Genomic DNA, 21,390 nt, shown 5'->3' on the forward strand with positions numbered 1-21,390 from the left:
CTGATTGCATAATTGTGGAAGCCTTATTCCAGTGAGGACGTGAGAGGAGAGGACTGATTATGTGATATCTAGATCACAAGACTATCTACTGATAGAAGTGTGTTCACAGTCCAAAAAAGTGGTTGGTCTGTTCGTCAGCCACTGCAGTGGTCTGTCTGAATGGAGTCACAAGCCAGGCCTAGAATTAAAGATTAATGAACAATTACAGTCATCCCAAACTATCACCAATCTTTAAACACAGTGACAATACTTTCAAGTGGAAAATAAAGGGACTAGACAAAAACAATGTGCATCTAAATCACAGGGTGTGAATCACAAGGTTTAAAAAAAAACTGAAAACAAACGAAATGACAATGTTCTAAGAGTAATACATATGCATGATAATATACAAGCAGCAGAATGAGGACTAATAGAGAGAATTGAAAGCCTATGTAGCATTGGTGCTCTGATGAGAGGAAAACAAAACAAATGGGAGAAATTAAAAACAAAATAAATAAAACAATTCGATTGGGGGATAAAATAACATTTACCACTAAGTTTACCATCAGCACAACATGGGCAGGATCAAATCGCTGTAAAAAAGAAACACCAATTGGTTAAGCAGGAAGATTGAGGCACACAGAGAAGGGATTGTGGGGTTAGGAGTGTGGTTGTGGAGTTTAGGGGGGTTTATTACCAGAGGGGCTTCAGTGTGTGTCCACCCCCCCAAAATCATCCCTTCACTCAGGGCTAGGTGCTTACAGGGATTTCCTCTCACCACTCTCCCAACCACTCGTCCAAGTCCCCAGGCCCCTAGCCTGGTGTCATCTTGCAATCTCAACCAGAATATGTCCCAAAGGTACCAAACTACCACCCCTTATAAAGTAAGTCCTGTATCCCTGCATCAGTAAAACCTTAATTTTTTACCTTCACTGAAAATAAATTAGAAAGCCCATCAGAAGTAGTTTTGAAGGAGCTGTAATAGGTGAGGGAATAATTCAAAAACAGCTGAGTCTGATAGCATATTAACGGCGACAGGTAAAGGAAAAAAAAAAAAAGGTTGTGAAGCAAACGTAACATCTACTTTTGGAGGGTCTGATACAGGGAAATGTGTGTGCCTTAAAAAAAAAAAACATGGTCAAATATCTGGTCTGAGATGATAGATGCCTCTAGGGACGACCACCATTTTCCCCCTTTGAGCTTTTTGCCTCGCAGACGCTTGTCAGCCCAGTTAGCAAATCTCCCTGAGATTTTTTCATTTCCTCGCTAGCCATCAGCGAGCAAGCTTGTTTTTGGATGTGCTTAACCCCAGAACGAGTGAACACATGACACACATAAAAAATACCTGAGGAAAGAGCCGGCAAGGCTTTGAGCAGTGCTTAGAGTGGAGTCTGCATTGCTATGTTGCAGCAGTTTTACCAAAGTAGACTTAATAAATTTGAACTGTGCACCCGTCGGGAGTGTAACATTTCACTTCTTTACGCAAAAGTAGTAGTTCAGTGTGTTACCTCCAACACTGCTTAAAGCCCCAGGTGAGTCTGACAGTTTGAGGCAAGCAGGAGTGCACCTCTGGGACAATCATGCTGTGCAGGAGGGGCGAAGAAACAGGGGGAGGACGGGTGCGTGTAACCATGGGGACAGAGACATTCGAGGTGTAGAGGCATTCGAGGTGTAGAAGGGTGGTGAGACATTCCCTGTAAGTTGACTCTATGGCCCGGTCAGTAACAGACACATACACATCTCAGTCCCACATAATGACCACACACACACAAGTTTCACAGGTTTGGAGGTAGAAACAGGCAAACAAGCAGAGGGGGGAAACTCGCTACTCTGCAAGCCATTCAAAGTCTGAGCCGTAATTACAGCCAATCAGATACCCGACAGCAGCAACGGAAACTCAAAGAAGAAAAAAAAAAATCTAACATCGTGGAGATGATGATTCTAAGGGGTGTGATGGAATCATGGCTTTCTAAATCTACCTTGATTTAAAATGGACTTTTGTTCTTTGTTCAAATAGAAGCTCTTTACTCTTTGTGCAGATTGAAATAAAAGGTTTAGTGATTATGAAGCAAAGAGGAGGAAGCTGACAGAGGCCATTAGCCTACGGTACACTGTAAAAGGGGTGTTACATTGAGGTCAACCTCAGAGTGGGAGAAAGAAAACACACCCACACACACATACTGACATACAGAGGGAATCCAACAAACCTTACCTAAAAAGGGGCAAAAAGGACAAAAGAAGAATAAGAACAAAGTCAATACAGTGAAAAACTTAAAAAGGGGACACAATGCTTTCACTTCAAATTCCATAAACCTTCTCTTCTTGCAAGGACAGGAAAGGAGAGGAAGATTATGATTATCCAGCAAACTTCAATGTGATGCAAGGGTGCAATTGTGTTGTGAGCCTACTCCTAAGTGCATTAAGCAAATCTGAACAGAGATAGTGGGCTCCAACAGTGGGCCATTCATTCCTTAACAACTGCACACACTTTGCCGCAGTCTCATCTGCCCACAAAGCAGGATGCTTACATAACCACACATCAGTGGTGCCAGCAGCAAAAACAAGAGCAGAGTTGACCCCTGCAACTTGTTCTCTCCTCCAAACAAAGTACAGAGCCTTATCACATTAAATAGATTGCTTTTCAGCAGTTCAAGGCCAGATGGAAATAAACAATGATGCACACCAAACGCTGAGCGTTTATACTACTTTTTTTTTTTTTTTTTTAAATGTAGGCTACTTGCTACAGGCAGAGAGGGCAAAAGAATGAAATCAATGCGCATAATTGTGCCGATCTGAATTAAAGTTGGGCCAATTTTCCATTTGCTAGGCTAAGGAAATACAACTACAGTACAAACAAAATGGCTCATACAATTATCAAGTGCCAACTTGAATTAAAATAATTGTAAACTAGTGTCTTTCTGCAACTCGCAATGCGCATAAGCCTCTGCCTGATGTCGCTGCGCTGTTTTGATGCGGTTCTGCAGAGAGAAGCCTCTCTCTGCTGGCACACTGGAGACATTTTTTTTCACGCATGCTACCTGGGCCAGTTTGATCCACTTTAGATAGATTTTACCGTAATCCCAATAAGAACCTTGTAGGCTGTTGAGAAAGTCAAGCCTCTGTAACCGCGGAGAGCTGTCATCATATATGGCATCTCGATGTGCTCCTGTGGCATTAACATTAATGAGAGGGGCTGTAGCTGGTGCCGACTCGTCCTCGCTGGCATATCCTTGGCTTCATTTACGTTAGACTGGACACTGCTTGGTGTTAAGTAATTCACAATAAAATAAAAATAAAAATTTCTGTTTTGCCAGGGCTTGGGCTTTCCCACTTGCTTGTCGCCATTTGTTGTAAATCTACAGTATGCTTCTGCATTCAATCAAGAGCGAGAACAAACCTGTAGTTTTTCCTTCGCATATGCTATAGTCATTTCTAAATTAAATAAAACAAAAGACATGAAAATCACTGTAGCCTATTTTAACACAATTCAAATTGTGCAGAGAAAATAATTTCCACCGGTCATTCTGACCGGAGACAATTAGAATTTTCGGTCCCTATCATTTATTTTCGGTCAATGACGGTAATTACTGGACAACGGAAAATCAGGATATAGGAGTGACGTACAGCAATACCTGCCTGTTAGACTATTTCCACACTGAGCCAAATAAATCTGATACCACCATTTCATAGAACAGACTAAAACAGTAAAAAATTATATATATATATATATTTTTTTTTTTTTTTTTTTTTTTTTTTCCCCCCTTCTATTATTTATTTGATTCTAAATGTTTCTATTATTTCTTCTTCTTACTCCTCCTCTTTTGATCAGCAAACAAAATCAAGCATCACAGCCATCATCTGGTAAACCACTGTTTTGACAACACCTGCCCCGAATAAGCACGTATACACCACACACACACCTGAAAATCTCATAACCTGAACCATAAACACAAGGAAGACATGGACTTTTCAATAATCTAACTATGCTGCCTACAAATCGAATTAAGCAGCACAAGCCAACGCAGATAACTTCTGTCTTTTGATTTACATAGTGAATTTAAGAAACTTACGTACTCATTTATCCTAGCTCTGCATGGGCCCCTATATGTCTATGTCTAAGACTGTAACTTGTCTTTAGTTTGGGCGTGTGCTGCAGACATGTTTCTCATTCAAATTCTGATATTGAGCATCTTACTGCTGGGTTTACAGGGAGAGCAATGCACTCAAGCAAATGTTGCAATTGAGCAACAAAGAGAAATGAAGTGAATGAAAATGACTGCATGAGAGTTATAGAAATTTAAGATTTGAGTAGGGATGCACCGAAATGAAAATTCTTGACTGAAGCCGAATAAAATGAAAAACTTGGCCGAAGCTTAATAACCGAAAGCAGTTTTTCCATTTATTTTTCCAATTTTTCATCATTGCATAAATTAAATAAAAAAATAAATAGTCAAAATGTACTTTTTACTGTTGTCTTGCTTTTCAAAGAAAAAAAATCAATTACAAAACTACAATTTCAAAATATGTATTAAACACTGAACATGTTAACATTCCAGCACACTATACTGACTGACATCAGTGAGTGTGTGGACATGGTGTATAGTGCGTGGATTGAGAGTAGAGCAGGCTACGAGTGCTTCGATGTAAGGGAAAAGCGTAAGTGTAAGTTAACAGTGAACAATAAAACAACAAGCTTCTCAACACACGGTGACTTCAACTGTTGTTAATACTGCCGCTTCTCGACCCCGGTCTGGACGATGACATGAGATGCAACGTCTCTCGCTGTCGATCCTTTTGCATGGAACAGACGAGTACCTAGGATCGGAATCATTAAATATTGTCGTTTGTTGACAGTGCTTCCACACTGCCAACATGTTTGCTGCATTTATAAAGCGTGTGCGGCTCTCACTCTAGGCTGGTTAATATCTGATCGCGTCATTAAAAACATAATTGTTTGGTAAAATTTATTCAGCCTTTTCACTTATTCGAGCACGAAAGTACTTTTTTTTTTGCCATTTTTGGCCGAATAATTTTGGTGTACAAACATTCGGTGCATCTCTAGATCTGAGGTTAAAATGGTATGGACCGAGGATAGAAAAAGAACACGATGGAGGAGGTAGACAAAACTAAATGCCAAAACGTATGCGGAAAAACAAGCTCCATTCTTAGCAAACTGCAAGGACTCATTGGTAAAGAGAGAGCGTAAAGATACTGATGAAAGAGGATGAAGAGACAGGACAAGGCTCAGTGGAAACATGCCAGAGCTCTGCACCACCACCTCTGAGCTAATGAGACTATGAGCATAGGGGGTTGAGTTAATGAGGTGCTGACGTTAGCCAAGACCCACACACACTCAGCTCTGTTCAGCCTGCTCCCACTTAGAGCAAGTCAATATCAACTGGGCCATACAATTACAGATGTCTCCAGAAAGTAAACCTCTTTAATGCATCTTTCTGGTTGAAAGCTTTCTACATCTGACAGAGTTACATCATTGTGCTTAGAGAGCATTTTACTGGTACCACTTTCAAAACAGTCTAAAGATACGGCATCCATGATCTTAAATAAAAGAGAAACGTCTAGTGTACATATAATGTTGATAAAAGTAAATGTTATACAGACTAAAGAGATTGGACAGACATCGCAAGTCTAGTAAAACCTTAAAACACAATCAAGACTCAAATTCAGACTGTCTAGGGTACCTTTGTTCTGGATTAGGGCCAATGTCTTTGCCACAGGGGCCTGTTCTGTAATTGCAAATACAACTGGCCCAGACAAGGCCCAAAAAAAGTCTTGTACATTGCCTGTTAATTCAAGTGCTTTGCATTCCTGCAAAGACAGCCATGTTGGATAGAGTTCTGGCTAACACGTTTGCTGGTTTGCATTTCCAAAGTCAACCATGTGCTCTTCATTATGACTTTTGCGACACTGCCCCAAAACGACTCATGTCTTAGAAGAGAAGCAACTTTTAGCTCCTGTAACCAAGATATAAACCTGGCAATTTATTTATTTATTTTTCACCAGGGGTTCAAAGTAAGATCTGGAAAAGTGCATCAGCAATCAGCAATCCATAAGTACATATACTGTAAACACTTTTTCTAAAGCTGGCTAAAAAAAAAACCAAAAAAAAAAAACTGGATTTGAACAAAACTTTATCTAATTAAACTGTGATTTTGACAGGGGGGGGGGGAGCCCACTTCAATCTGCATTGCTGTAAACTAAATGCATAATTGAAAGACAAATAAACACTACAATCTCCCAACCCCCAGGGTCCCTGACCTCAGTCTTAATCCTTTACAAGGCCCCGGAAACATTCTCCTCCCTCTTCAAGTTCGAGGAAACAGCAGCATGAGAGCAACAGGAACAAATGGAATGACATTTGTTTAAATAAAAAAAATAATTTTACCCAGCAATAGACACAAAGGGATAGATTAGAGAAAGGAGAAAAGAAAATTTACTGATACAAAAAAAACAACCTGGAAATGTGAGGGGAAAGAAAATGACAGAGGGTGATGGCTCAGTACCACCAGCATACATTTAACATAGGTGTACAGAAGAGTGAGTCCTTACCCTGCATGGTTTTGCCAAGACCTTGCCCCAACTTCCAGCCATGTTTCTGAAGCAGCCGGTGCCCGATGTTGTCCTAGCAGAGAGAACAGAGGAGAAAAAAACCAAAAATATTCCAATAATAAGAGAAGCTTTTTCCCGTTGGGTACTGGTCAGAAACAAACAAAAACAAAATAAAACACTCAGATCACGCTATCATCATCAGCACAACCACCACCACCATTATTATCGTCATCCACATCACCTACAGCGTGTACTATCAGTGTCTTCCAGCACAAGGAGTGGTAAGGGGGGGTTGGGGGATAGAGAGTGGAGACTGAGAGGAAGGGTAGGTTTTCCACTATGATGAATACATCAGGCTATGTGTAGCCTGTAAACTACAGGATACCCTCTACAGTAGGAGTGCAGTTTCTAAGGCAAAGAAATTGGGCACGAGCATTTTTTTTTGGATGATAAAGATAACACATCAAGTCACATCCACTAACTGAGAAGTTAAGAGGAGTGGGAGGAAGGAGGGGGCAATATATGTATCACACACGCATACATATATGAACCACCACAGAGCAAGATCTTAGTACACAAAAAGTGACACAGAACAGGTATGGAAATCTTGCATTAACAAAACGAAGACCAGAAAGTCCAAGCTTGCTGTGATTTCGTAACCATGACAAGGGGAGCACCATGAAACATATGCAGCTGTCACAAAAAATATAGCAAGAGGAAGAGACAGAAGTGGAGCTAGGGGGCCTTGGATTACCATTACAAGGCCCAGGGTGGATAGAATATGCACAGGGATATGTGGGTGTGCAGGTGAAGAGAGGGAGACATTGTGTGCATATAGCCCCATTAGATATACTAGAAATAGCTATTGTGCATGTTTTTGAACACCTTCAGCATCTCTAGTCGGTCATCAATGGTCTGGCTCTGATCCCAACCATGTGAACAATTTTAAACCATTATTAGATACAAATGGATGCCTCTAATTTGATCATCCATAGATATTACAATTCATATATTATATAAAAACATACTTGGCAGGCTTTACCAAACTGCAAAGTAGTTTTTAGCTAGCATAAGATAAAATAACTGCAGTGAGGTAATCCACTTTAAAGTATTCATTTTCTGCTTTTCTTTTAATACCAATAGTTACTATGGCAATATATACAAACATGGCACATGTGGACAAGATCAGGCAAACAGATTATGAATCAAAGATGCAAGAGAGGAGTGCGAGAACATACACAACAGGAATTCATAGCACACTCTGGGGCCAAATGTGCATGTCTGAGACCGTTATATCACTAGTATGGGTCAGCAAGAAAACAAAAACATTAAGTGAAATGCAAGACTCTCCCACCACTACACACTACAGTACATCCTCAAGCACAAATAAACAGGAACAATGAGATTTCTGAGTGTTTTTCTGTTGTGATTATAACTATTCCAAGCTTGTCTAACATTCACCAGAGTGCTGCATTCTACCAAAACAACATACAAACCAAACAAAAAGGATATTTATAATCACAAAGAGATTGACATCAACTTTCACAATCAGAAAGTGAAGGGGTTGGAACAAAACAGCATGCAGCTTTTTGTTAAAGAGTTTTAACAAAAAGGATCGTCGGTGTTAGTAGCGCACTGTGAATGGTACACATACAAAGGGGTGGGGCAGTGGGGTGGAGGGCGGGTTAACAAAACTCCAACTGTGTTAGTCTTGGGTGGATCAGGCACAGAGAGGAAGGTTGATGGCTCAACAGGGCTCAATTAGTTCTCTTTGACAAAAGAGGAGGTTCGGGACAGGGGGCGGGGCAGAACAGAGCAGGCTGAGCCATGGTGTAGGTGAGTTTCTGAGGTGGTGGAGGTGAGCTGGGCTTGAATAGATTAGTGCATGTGAAGGGGAGTGGTAGTCAAACACACAGCACACACTGCATCTCCGCCCACAAGGCCTCATTTGGGATACATTTGGCATAATCTTTTTGTCAACCACTGTTGGTATTTCAGAGCAAACTGTTGCCTTCCTTTGCCCTATTTTTCTGGAAAAGTAAAGTATGTCAGTTGTAAAAATTCTACCATCATGAAGACTAGGATAAATATATCTAAAACATCTGGCTGATGTTTGCCTCCCAAGTGAGTGGCTAAACTACTTCACTTCCTGTTTCCGTTGAGATAAAAAAGGAATCTGTGCTAGGCCTCTCATGGTTGCAAGAAGACGGCCTGCCTGCATCAACTCATAACTGGGACATTAAATGCTACATTAACATCCTATCACTGTGTATAAGATGTCCCTGCCTGGAAGTTCCTGGACATGTCACAGAATAAGAGGCTGTATGGCTGATAGTGTGTGGTGCCTCCTGCCAGGTGGACAACATGTCCCCAGACTTCATTGTGTAGGAAAACACTGCAGAATTTGCTGCAGTGAATGTCTCCCCTCCCACCGTCATTGGATATATTTCTGTCCCTTACTGCAGTATTATGGTGCAACACTCTACACATGAACATTTATATTGACTTGGAGGACTGGCTCATCTATAAGGCTTGGAGCAAGGAGGAAATTAATATGCACCCTAAACTAGGCGCCTGAGAAATACTCTTGCTCAGCCTCTACACAATTCCTGTTAGCTGATTTGTTTATTTTTCCATCACGAAAGTCAGCGAAGTCTGACCAAGGGGGCTGTATAATGAAATGATCTGAAAGCTTAAAGAACATAAGCCCTACATGTTTCCTCTTACAAAGCTTACGATTTTTATTTTATTTTTATCTTAGTGAGATTAAAGAAATATTAAAAAGAAGGGCAGGTTGGATGAGGCACCAGTTGCAACTGCTGACACTAATAAAGAGATTATCTCAAAATGGGCTCAGCAAAGGTTAAAGGGCTGAGATGAGGCGCAGACTGCGTGTTGAACAACAGATGAGTGCACCAAAAGAATAGACAGACAGACGGATGAAAGCAACGACGGCGAGTCCAACAGCAGTGCAAGTGGAGTGAAGGCATTTCCATACGAACCTGGCTTTAAAATACTGGGCTGTCAAAAAAACAGTCACACGTGACACAACGTAAGAAACCAGCCAAACGCTTTCAACTGCAATTCTTCTAACTTCTCTAAGGTCTTAAAAATGCAAATCTCTCTCTGCTTTTAAACAAACATAATACTTTATACAAACAGAAAAGGTAGGCATGTCAATAAATCCAACAACTGACTGTTAATACAGGAGAGAGAAAAATAGAAAAATGTTATCCAAACAAAAGAGATCTACAATAGGGGGTGTTTTTAAAACTGTGCACTGTGCCGTCATTGGCACAGTGCATGGCAAAAGATATGGGTAAGGGAAGTGATATGCAGGGGACCCCACCTAGAGACCTCAGAGTATTTAGGAAACGTATTGCTTCAGTCTATGCAGCCATTTATATGTGTACAGTATGGTTATGTTTGTGTGTCTCTGTCTGGGTAAAATAAATTGCTCCTGTTCAGATTACCTAGGAGGACGTAACATGAAAAAGGCATATCAATCCACAGAAGTGACTAAACTTAAATAAACCCAAACCGCATATTTTATGTAATTTTATTTGGTTGACCACTCTCAAAAACATATCCGAGATTTTACACATTCTGAAAAGAAAACAGACAGGCTCCTTAGGGATCTGTCTTGCAAAAAGTGGGCTGCTGCAGTAACTCATACTCTGCCGTGTCCCTGAGGTCTTTTGGCAAGTGTTGGTGGAGGACAGGGCCTGCTGTCTGTGGCTTCTCATAAACTCTTGCAGCTCCCATGTGTAAGGTGCTCTATACATTCCTGGTCAGTCTCAGCTATTGCAGGTTTGACTAAATAGAAAAAATTGTCTCAGTTGTCAAGAGCCAAACACTTAAGGCTCCTACTTCCCAGTAAATGGTGGTGTGGATGTGTCAGATTGAACGTGAAGGGATTAAAGATTTCCTTAACTAAGTGAAGGGGGAAAATGACAGAAGCAGAGTCCAATTAATATAAATGTTTAAATATTATTTAAAAATACATACTTACCTCATAATTCTGAAGGCCCAATTCATCAACTGGAAGTTTATCAAAGTGTAGTTAAGTTAAAAACACTGAAGGCCAAAGTTAAAAGGGGTCTCCAACATCTTTAAACAGACACTGTAACACCCATTGAGTTTGAATTAAAGTGTTTTTTTTTAATTGTTTTTCTCCACTCTTACTCCATTGCTGACTTTAAAAAGAACACTTGGAGGGCCTCAGCAATTACTATGAACCCATCACCCCTGCTGCTCACTGGATTAAGACGGGTGCAAAATAGAGAGCTTTCAGTGTTGTAAAAGAATGTGGGTCAGGATATTAAAAAGGAGTGTGTTTGACCCTTTCCTGTGTTCCTCTTCCCACCTAAGGTGATATAAGTCAACAGTTATAAACAGATGTGTCACATCATGTCTGGCTATAATGCAAAAGGCTATACACTCAGTAACAGCTGATACACTAATACCTAAAATGTCCCCCATCTGTGGCACTTAATTTGACCAAGGACCCCAGTAAGAGATAATTAGTAATGACTACAACTCGGATGAAAAGAAATACACAAACGTTTTACTAAAACAAATCTTCCTGTGGCCTGTATACATGGGTTTCTTTGATTTCTGGTATGTATGTTCGGTTTCTGTGGCTCTGAGGCTGCCCGCTGCATATCGCTCTTGGACAGGGTCAGGAAGGGGAGGGGGGTAGGTTGGAGGGACTGGAAGGGGCAGAGGACGTGGAAGGGATGAGTCTGGGAGGAAAATTGTAGTAGTGATTAGGACAGAGTGTTGAGATAAAATAGTACTGAATGCTACCAAGTTAACACATGCAATGCAAAAACAATGTTAGAGAGAAAGATCAAAGACCAAAGGGGAAAGACAGAAAGAGTAAAAAGATCCCAATAAAGTACCACAGACCTCTAGCTGCCTATAGATCACACACAACAAGTGGCAGGGGAGGGGCTCCGAGAAGCTAGGCCGAAGCATTCACTAACAGATCTCAGATGTAACACTTGTGGCCAACTGCCAGAAGTTTGCACTACAAAAGGCCTATGTAGTGTACCTAACAACATGGTCACATACTGTGTGTCAGTCTATGTGTTTTAACATTTAATGTAACATTTTAGTTATCCCTCTAAGTGCACTGTAAATCATACCTGGATGTCTTTTTTTAGGCTAAGCAGGTGTAGATACATTTCTCCTCGTCTGCTGTGAGGCATTTGGCTAGTATGTTGTAGGATGTACATGTTGCCTTTGAAACAGGAACTGCGTCACTATGAAAACGCACCTGATGTCACCAAATCATCTAAAATATTCTTTAGGATTAACGTTTTGCTTGGTGGCAAACTTTCATGTTTACTTGCCTGTGGATAAAAAGTCTGCCACCTTCTTCTTTGGGCATGCACTTTCCAAAGAGAATATGCAAGGTGTCTATTACTATTGGTGACAAAGTGACAGCAACTCAGATTTTTCCACTGATGTGTGAAGAGCTGTGTGATGCTGCAGCGCGGCCCTCAGCGCCCCTCCTCAAATAATAGCGCAGGAGCAAAAGAGCTACTCAAGCCAGGTGAGCAGGCCACCTCTCTCCCTCTCTTTTCTCACCCTCCATCACCCACATACAGTGGGATGTTTGTGTGCCTGTAATACTCAACCAGGATATACAATTTTTATATTCTTGGTTCCCTAGATTCTAGCTATGGAAAACACATGTTCAGGCTACAAATATGATCATAGTGTGAGAAGGAACAATAATAACAAGCAGGACATATATCACCATGACGACTGGATTTTGCTGCTGCTTAAAAACTCAACAGGATTGGTAATGTTAATTTTTTAGCCTACAGCTCTTTTCACCAATATAAAAATGGTTAGATTTTTTGTTTTATAGATGGAAGTGCTCTGAATGTTTTAGTCTCATATAATCTATGTCCTTAATAAAATGAAGTGTTTTTAGCAAGCTATTATTTCAGTTATATTGTTTTATTTTCAATTTAATTGCATTTATTCATAATTCAAATATGTAATTTACTTATGCTACAAATCAGCCATGCCAATTATTTAAATATAGCTCTCATTGAGGAAAAACATGCTTTTTAATTTGATAGGCTTTTAATTATTTATCGATTATTGATCATTAACATGGCTGACAACTGATTAAGGAAACTGAAAAATGTGCATGCATAATACATCAATGTTCAATGCATTCATTTTAGGTTGTAAAAACAACTACACTATTCTTTTGATCTATACCTGGTTGCTTATCCTATCCGAATGGCTTATAAAGCACATCCATAATGTTGAGAGGTGACCCGACACTGTAGGTAAGAGGAGTTTGGGCCTGCTCACCACAGTGCTTTAGAGACAGGGGGATGGAGAGAGTGGGAAAGACAGAAACAAGAGTGCTGCCTGCACTATTATCTTTGTGCCTCTTCAGCGAAAAATGCAGTCCCAGTTGCACAAGCACCATGCCAGCACAGAATGACAGAGGGTACTGTACACCGAATCACTGTGTAATAGGGAGGGAGCAAGAGAGAAATAGAGGTAGAGAGAAAATAGATGTAGATTGTGACAGTAGTGAAACAGAGAGAGAGAAAAAGACAGTCAGAGAAGCGTTACAAGGACCCTAAAGATAGGAGTAAGAAAGCAGAGCGTGCAAATACAAACCGGGTCATTGCTGCTTAGCTAATAGGGGCCAATTCGCTGCAGGAGAGAAATGTCGAACACCCCAAGTTGTGTACAATAAGATAACTGTCCTATAGACACAAACACTAACACATAAACTCTAAAACTACATAGACACACACTCATTCAAAAACAAATGTAGCCATTCACACCATCTTATGTGCACTTTATTGTTTGCTAATTGGAGTGGAATAAGCACTGCCCACTTTTTATTAACAGAAAAATGTGAGTCACTGCAAAATAATCAGACATATAAATGTAAACTCTACCTAATCGGGCTGTTTTTAAATCCAAAATCGGTCCTGCACCATGTGCATATTCTTGTTTAACAGGGTTTCATTTATGATCACACCCCGCTGAATATTTTAAATCAGTGAATCCATAAATCAGAGTGGTTAAATAGGTAAATCACCAATACAAATATAACAAAACTACAGGGCTCTGTACAGCAACCTTCCTCAAAGCAACTATATCCAGAACAGAATCTTGTCGTTACAAAATACCTTCTGAATGAGTTTAAAATGGATGAACAGCTAGAATATTTAGAAAACAGCCTTTAATGACAGTGCTTTATCCACTCCATGCTTTCAGAGTCATCTCATCTCACTGTGCTAAGATGACTAACAATGACTAATGGGAGACTGATACAAAATTCAAATGTTTATCTGTAAGCTTTACATAAAACAAGAAGATCTAGCATATACATAATCATTTTAACTGTCACACAGAAAATGGAGTAGGCAGAGGACATGGGAAATGGCAGGGACTAAAAGGGTATTAATGGACATGAGACAAGTGATTCTACAGGTTAGGTGGCAAGTGTGTTCAAGAAAACACTGGATGCATTTACATGGACATAATGAATGGAGTAAAAAAGTGTGGTTCTTATTCCTCCCTGGAACAATCATCCACTCTCACAGCTGGTCCAATGGTGCGGGATGATGTATGATGCCTTACCGATTCGATGGGCTTGTCCAGGGACGCCTGTTCCAGCTCCAACTGGCCCTCTTCATACTGGTCAAAGTGATTCCCACCCTAAGTGACAGACATTTAAAAGCTTAATTTAGACATATATAATTTAGTCCTGCTTGACTAGTAGAGGAGCTATAAGAATTAGTCGATTGACAGAAAAATAATTAGCATCAGTTACATCATTTTTTCAAACAAAAAGCAGAGTTCCAGACAGTCCTGAGGATTAGCTGCTTTTCTCTGCCTAGTGTAAAAGTAAACAGAATATCATTGGGTATTTTGCGTATGAGTTGGGCAAAACAAGCAATTTGAAATCTGGACAATTGTAATAAACATTTTTCACCATTTTCTGACATTTTAAAGAACAAAAAATTAATAGAGAAAACAATCAACAGATTAATACATAATAAAAAAAATTAAAAAAAAGAATCATTTGTCACAGCCCTAATTGGTGCCAATCACAGAAAGAGTTTGAGAAAGAATCCATCACCAAACACGAGTTTATACTTTAACACAGACACTGACTGAGTTTATTTTCATCTGTGTATTCAAAACGTTGAGACAGCACTGTGAAAGGAGGCTTGTCTACTGTCTGTCATTTACTCTAAATGACTGTCAATCACCCAAAACCCCACCCCACAGCACAAGATATCATATTCATCCAGAGCAATGCTGGGTTGAATAAGCTTCGTGAGAACGGTCAACAAGTGATGAAAAATATTTTTTTGTCGGCCAACACATCCATTAAGTAGATGTGCATTTTATCATGAAATATCATTGACCAAAATTATCGCAACATATGCTTTCATGATAGTATTTACACTTCAATGAAAGCAAAACATACTTTAAACACTGTTTAGTGTATATAAAGAAATATTTATGAAGAATATAGAGTATATTAAAATGAATATGAAGAAAATTCACCATAAAAGGGCAGCATAAGCTAAGCTCCATGCACCAGAGAAAAGAAGTACACACAGCAGGTTTGCTACAACTGGAAATATGTGACTGTTAGTTTCATAACCCATCCCATTTTCCAGTTATTATAAGTTAAAAGAGCCTTCAATATGACGTTTGTATTATAACTTATATTTTTAGTAAGCAAGCGCTTTAGTTTATTCAAAGCTATAACTGAAATTGTACTTGACAGAATTGATTTCTTTCTTTTTCTGGAAAATGTATTCCAGGAGTGACAGCAGTGATGGGCTTGCTACCCCAACCAAAAGGAGTGTGTTTATAGAGCAGTTTCTGCTCTGAGACAGATGGCTTCCCCTCTTTAGCAGCAGAGGAGAGACGAAGGTCATGTTTGTGTGTCTGTTTTCTACTGACCTTCACACAAGCAGAAAACTGAAAGATTCCAAAAATAGTCCATGGCTGGTATATTATTTACTAGATGCTTGCAGCCACTGGCAAATGGATGTGTGGACATCAAAATCTAATGTAACTACACAAAAAATATACTACAGATAAAGAGATGGAACATGCACAAACAGCAGGATATTCATTAGGTCTTCTTGCTTCACTGCAAAATTAGTTTTTACAGTCTGCAGCAAAGACTACTGTAAAAAGACAATGCTAACATGGGCTGGGCCATGCAAGAGGCTTACCCCCACAGTCTCTAGGGGAATCTGGTTTTGCAGAGATAAGCAACTACTCAAATCAGCCCACAATAATGAGGTGATTTGATGCCACACTGGCAGTCTTTAATTCAGATGAGACAGGACCCCTCATCAGCATGAGTGATGCTGGGGATTATGAGAAGGGGAGGTGCAGAGGAAGAGCAAAGGATTTATTTATGAACAAATGGATGGCTCCCCCATCCGCCATCTCTCCTCCTCAGACCACTTAATGTGCTATCAGCACAGCCCCCACCCACCACAATGACTTCTTATTTTTACTGCTGCTTCCTCATCACCCTGACTCTGGTACACAAACACCACAGCAATGCTGCATAGAAATGATCTTTGCTCTGTCCTCACATTACAAGAGTAATTTCCCATTTGCTCAACAGTGAAATGGATGCTCCACATCACCTCACATTAGGAAATGAAGGACCTACTGTCGATCAACTCTGTGGATGCTCAAATTGCCTAGTGTGTTTCGGCAGCTCAAGATTTGCTGCATGCTAAAGCTCCAACAACAACAATGTAAATCAATAGAGCGGACAGAGCTGTTGGACTGGTTGTGCTATATATATTAGGTAGACCATCTGTGGGTGTTTCCCGCGCCATGTTGCTTGGCAGCAGGCTTTAGTCCATGGAGTCAGAGAGAAACTTTCTGAGCATTTGAATGCCTTCACATTAGATCTCCCACACAGAGCTCCACTGTGCTGAGCCAGAGCTGCCATCAACAGACTTATTCAGACCACACAGCAATTCACTTCTCAGTGACAAAAAAAAAGCAAAATGCTGAGTTCCCACTGAACAGCAACACAGTCGGTTTAGAGCAAAAAACACTAACAATATCACAAGCAATTATACTTGCTTTAACTTGTAATGGGCTTCATGGCATTTCTGATGATTCACAATTTCGCCATGCTACAGCAAATAGCTAGTTTCTAAAACAAACAGCTACTGTGATTGTAGCAAAATTTACAATTATTCTCTACAATACCAAAAGCCAGAGCAGAACACTTAATAGTGGTATAAGTGACAGAACAAAATGCTGTCAGAAAAATGTAACGACAAGGGTCTGGGTTGGTGTTCAAATTATTCATCTATACCTTTCCTCTGACCCTGAACATCGCTGTTGATACAGCAACTCTCTTCTTCATTCACAAATCACTAGGAAAAAACACACAAGGTCACACAGATGAAAATGTTCTTAAAATGGGCATCAATTTTGGTCACCAAATAGGTCTACTATCTAGTATAGTCTGGATCAACAACAGTTAATCTTCTGGATAATCGCCAGAACATCTGTTGCCGCCGGATCTTCCGCTGGATGTCCCTTGGCCTGCAAAACTCTGTTGGTTTCAGGAAACATCAACAAACTTCGAGCTAAAAAGCTATTCACTGAAAATGGCAAGTTTTGAAGAAAATTTGGATCGTGCAACAAGGCAGGCCTGCTTGGTTCATTCGGGGAATGATTGTAAAGATTTACAAAGAATACGTTTACGGCATTTACTATCTAACTGGGACGTTTGGGGTCCGATTGGTGGGGATTGCTATGGACAAAATACACATGGCAATACACTGGTGAGAGCTAATTACATTTAACCATGTATCCAGCTAATTTAAATAGCTCAGAACAGTTAACTTCATTAAATATTGTATGCAACATTTTCTTTTGCGGGGTGCAAGTGTTCTGCCAAAACAAGTTCCTTCCAGAGACCAATTTGCAGATACACCGCCGCTGCGACCGGAGCTTAGCGCTGCCCAAGACGATTCTAATTGGTTTAAAGAAATGCAAACAACATTTTTTTCTCCTATCCAGGAGTGTTTGTGTGGCGGGGCCAGACCTTACTCTGCAGCGCTGTGGAGATAGGTCTCAGGCACATGAGACTAACTATGTAGTAATTATCTCAACATTCATAGTAATATCTTTGTTTATATGGGACAATGACACCAAAACTTCTAATTGTACAATGTGATGTGTGTAAAGATGGTTCCTGAAAGAAATGTTTTGAAATTGTTAGACAAATTACCTGTGCATGACTAGAAACAGCCCCCAGGTAATCTCAAAACTCTTGACTGAAGCTGGTTTTATTTGATAAAACTCTAAGTGACTGCAAAACAATGTACTGATATTAAGAAGGGAGGGATTTTGATACATTATCTTGCTTCTGAGAAAGCATGTGCAGCAGAATGACACCTGCATTTATGATTATTTAAGATGTTTCACTTGTACAATTAGTTGGTAGATAAGCCAATAACAATTATGTCAAATAAATAAAAACTTGTCAGGTGACTTAAAAATATTTCTGGACACAAAGTAGGACTGATGCTGGGTAAAGCAGGGATAAGATAACGTCATCTGAGGAAATAAATGTGATGAATGGCAGGATGTTTATGAAGAGAAAAAAAACAAGATAAACTACAAATATGGACTAAGCTTATTTTGTCTATCAGTAATGTTGTGTTTGGCTTTTACTGGGTGTGGTCTTAGATTACAGATAGGCAAGTGAAAGACAAACGCTCATATGTGGGTTGTGAAATTCACCAACTTAGCTCTGGCACTACTGTTGTAAATATACAACCTGGAATAATTTAAAAAAAAATAATGTGATCACTGTGCAAAAGGGATGGATTTATTCTTACAATTAATGGACAACTCCACACAGCTGAAGCTAAATAAGAACCCCTTGTTACCATCTCAGTGTGTACAGCCTACTGTTTCCAGTGAAGAATACAATTAACTCGCATTAGCAAAATCAAGCTGAACTAAAATAGGTCTGACAATGTTACAACAAAAACAGCAATTAAATCGTGTTAACTACTCTCATCAGCTAGCTTATTAGTGGCAAGGACATGTGAATCTAAAATCAATCGATAATGAACGTTATTTCTCACACTTAGCTAGTAGCCAAGTAGCGAGATATTTGAGGTAATTGCAGGTAATGTCATTAAATTACTAGCTAGACAATATATCGCTGGATGTAACTGTTAATTTCAACGTGCTAACTAGCTGAGGTGGTTGTGTTCTGGTTGTCAAAATGATACAGCCATTTCTTGCTAGTAGTGCTCCATTACTTGCTAGTTGTGCTCAATGTGCGTACAAGTTAGCTACTTGCTAGCTAGCTATCCATCGTTAGCATATGTCGATAAATAACTAGACCATCCAAGGTCACTAACAAGCTAGTTGGACTTCGATATACATTTTGCCGTTGCGTGGTAAAGAGGGTTGCGTAGTATGCATAATGGTACAGCGCATAACCCATGATATGAGCCAAATATAGCTCGCAGCCAGCCAAACACTGAGACGTAAGGGAAGTTAAATTCAAAAGAGCCGCAGTGCACTAGCCACTAGCGTTAGCTTAGCTAGCTTGCAGTGCTAGCAAGCGACATATACACCGAAATGCACGATGCAATTTGTAATGATTCAAAGCAGCCCGAGACGTTTTGCTCCCTATTTATGTGCTAAAACACCCAGACATTGTAAAGTACATGTACACTGTCCATCGTCTAACATGCATTACCTTGAAATCACGTTCTTCGTTGAACCTAGAAAATCTGTCGGCCATTTTCTGAACAGAGCAGCAGCTTCTCTATCGCTCCGTCTGTGTCCAACAAATGCGCGCTGTGCTGCTGATGATGTGTACGTCGCAAACGATTCAGTCTCTGTGAATTGACCTTTCACTAACAATTTCCACTAAGATGTTATAATTTAACATATGGGAATTACTTGAAGCTATATTAATACTGTAATGCCTGTAGTTAATTTGTATGCCCAGAGTGTCAGTTGTTTTTTGTTAATTTGATTAATTGCCGATTTGTTTGGAAAATTGCACCAGTAAAGTACAATAGCAACTAATGCAGGTCCGGCAGTATTATGCAATTTGTTTTAATTTCATGGCCCTGTCTTGTATAAGATTACAAATCTAGTTTTAAAGACAAACTGGACCGTAGTAGCCATATTCTTATAACCTAGCATTTTATTTATTTATTTATTATATTATATTATTAATAGTAAACATCAATGTTGTTTTTGATATATTGTATCAAAACATAATATGGTCTCTGATCATATTATGTGTAGTCTTCTGTGTGCAGCGCACTATACTTAACAGATTACACAATGCATATGAAAAATGAGGGGTGGGGTGTTAGTGCCCTTAACAAGTTAAACCGGCCATGCATGTAAGCATCATAATAATAATTATGATAACTATTTCTGTATGATAAGAATAGCCTCAGAGCATTTCTAGTGTAAATTGGTACATGACATCCCTGAGGACATGTTTGCTTTGTTTAATTGTGCTTTCCTGAGGAATTAGGCCAGGTGACAGGTGGTCTGAAATTTTCTATTTAATTTTCACACAAGTGCTGATTGACAACTGTTTGTTGTTGATCAGGCCAAACTAGTTCAAATATGCCTATTTAAAACAGGAGTGGATTTTACTGGTTGAACTGGGGAACCATAGTATTAGCTGTGATGACTACAAAAGGGTGAATCCCCCTTGTGCTTGCTTTGTTTAAACAACACACTTTAATTGTTTCCTTTGAGAATCTCTTGGTCTTTGTTCACAGAATGTCAGGACAGGACGATATCCAGGGATTTTACTTGGTATTGAAAAGGGGAGATTACCAGATCATCTAAGCAAAGGCACAAAACCATGGTTTTTGTAATACATAGTCAGGTTGTTCATGTTGTTGTTTTTTTTAATTTGCAAACCTGCACTTTTTTTGGAATAACTCCCTAAACAGTGATAATTGGTTACACCACTAAAACCGACTGTAGTATACATTTATCAAAAGTTTTACTAGTGTAAATGGATATGGCTGTTACATTTTATTGCCCTACACCTTAAAATGTTGGTCACATTTGACTTCAGAAGTACAGGATATGAACATCAGTGCTAAGCTTAACAATTAATTGCTTGTGGAAAGTATTAGACACTAATACTTACTATAGCCTAATACATTAAATCTTATTACAGTATAATTACCTTAGATTGCACATCAGGCAACCTATACTTTGTATTTTAAACACACTTATTGTGAGAAATAATTTCATCACTGGCAAAAATGCAACTTTAATGCAACAACTTTAGAGATGTACAGTTTGGTACCACTAGATGTCACTAGTTGGCTAGTTCACAAGTTGCCATGGTGAAACAGTGTAAACATCCCCACAAACACATTACTCTGACTTCATTCAGAGATATTTGTTGATCATTTTTTCAGTCACAGTTGAAACACTCTGGTGGTAAATTTACTGTGAAAGGGTGTAACTGTCCATGTTAGGGATAAAGCCTTATGCTGCTAACATATGGAATTGATTTACTAAAGATAAAATAGACATGCATGTAATATTTGATACTACATGTATAAGAATGATTAATTACCTTTATTTAGTAGGTTCATGTGAAGGTCTAAATCAAGGTTTCCTCAAGGTGTAATGAACTGAAGCAGAATTATGCTACAAAAAAAGTTTTGCACATTTGTTTAAATGTTTATCTAATTTCTTCAGGCCTTTAAAAATCACTCTAATAAAAACTAAAAAGCGCTTTTTGGTTGACCTGGTTACAACCTGTAGAAA

The 21,390-nt window shown here is 39.4% G+C and overlaps 2 protein-coding genes across 15 annotated transcripts in view; both read right to left on the bottom strand.

The window, feature by feature from the left end:
* gpatch8 (G patch domain containing 8) overlaps positions 1-19,462 on the bottom strand; it is a 28,333-nt gene extending 8,871 nt beyond the window's left edge. The window contains exons 1-6 of one of the 14 annotated variants that reach the window (XM_035996872.1): positions 19,328-19,417; positions 14,179-14,256; positions 13,204-13,239; positions 9,549-9,567; positions 6,547-6,619; positions 531-572 (exon numbers count right to left, since the gene is read on the bottom strand). Coding sequence is in view for 6 of the 14 variants with exons in the window: in XM_031312576.2 (XP_031168436.2) it covers positions 6,547-6,619; positions 14,179-14,256; positions 19,328-19,372 (196 nt within the window). In the remaining 8 variants the exon portion in view is untranslated. Of the gene's footprint in view, positions 1-530; positions 2,192-6,546; positions 8,833-8,922; positions 14,257-19,327 lie in introns of those variants that run through there. The other 13 variants (XM_035996874.1, XM_035996869.1, XM_035996863.1 and 10 more) reach the window with 13 other exon arrangements.
* A 1,397-nt stretch (positions 19,463-20,859) lies between these two features.
* The window catches only part of pts (6-pyruvoyltetrahydropterin synthase), a 13,803-nt gene continuing 13,272 nt past the window's right edge, over positions 20,860-21,390 (bottom strand). The window contains exon 4 of the mRNA XM_031312261.2: positions 20,860-21,390. This exon is cut by the window's right edge and continues 809 nt beyond it. The gene's annotated coding sequence lies outside the window, so the exon portion shown is untranslated.

Source organism: Sander lucioperca, chromosome 21, assembly GCF_008315115.2.
Source record: "Sander lucioperca isolate FBNREF2018 chromosome 21, SLUC_FBN_1.2, whole genome shotgun sequence".
In the NCBI taxonomy this organism is placed as follows: domain Eukaryota; kingdom Metazoa; phylum Chordata; class Actinopteri; order Perciformes; family Percidae; genus Sander; species Sander lucioperca.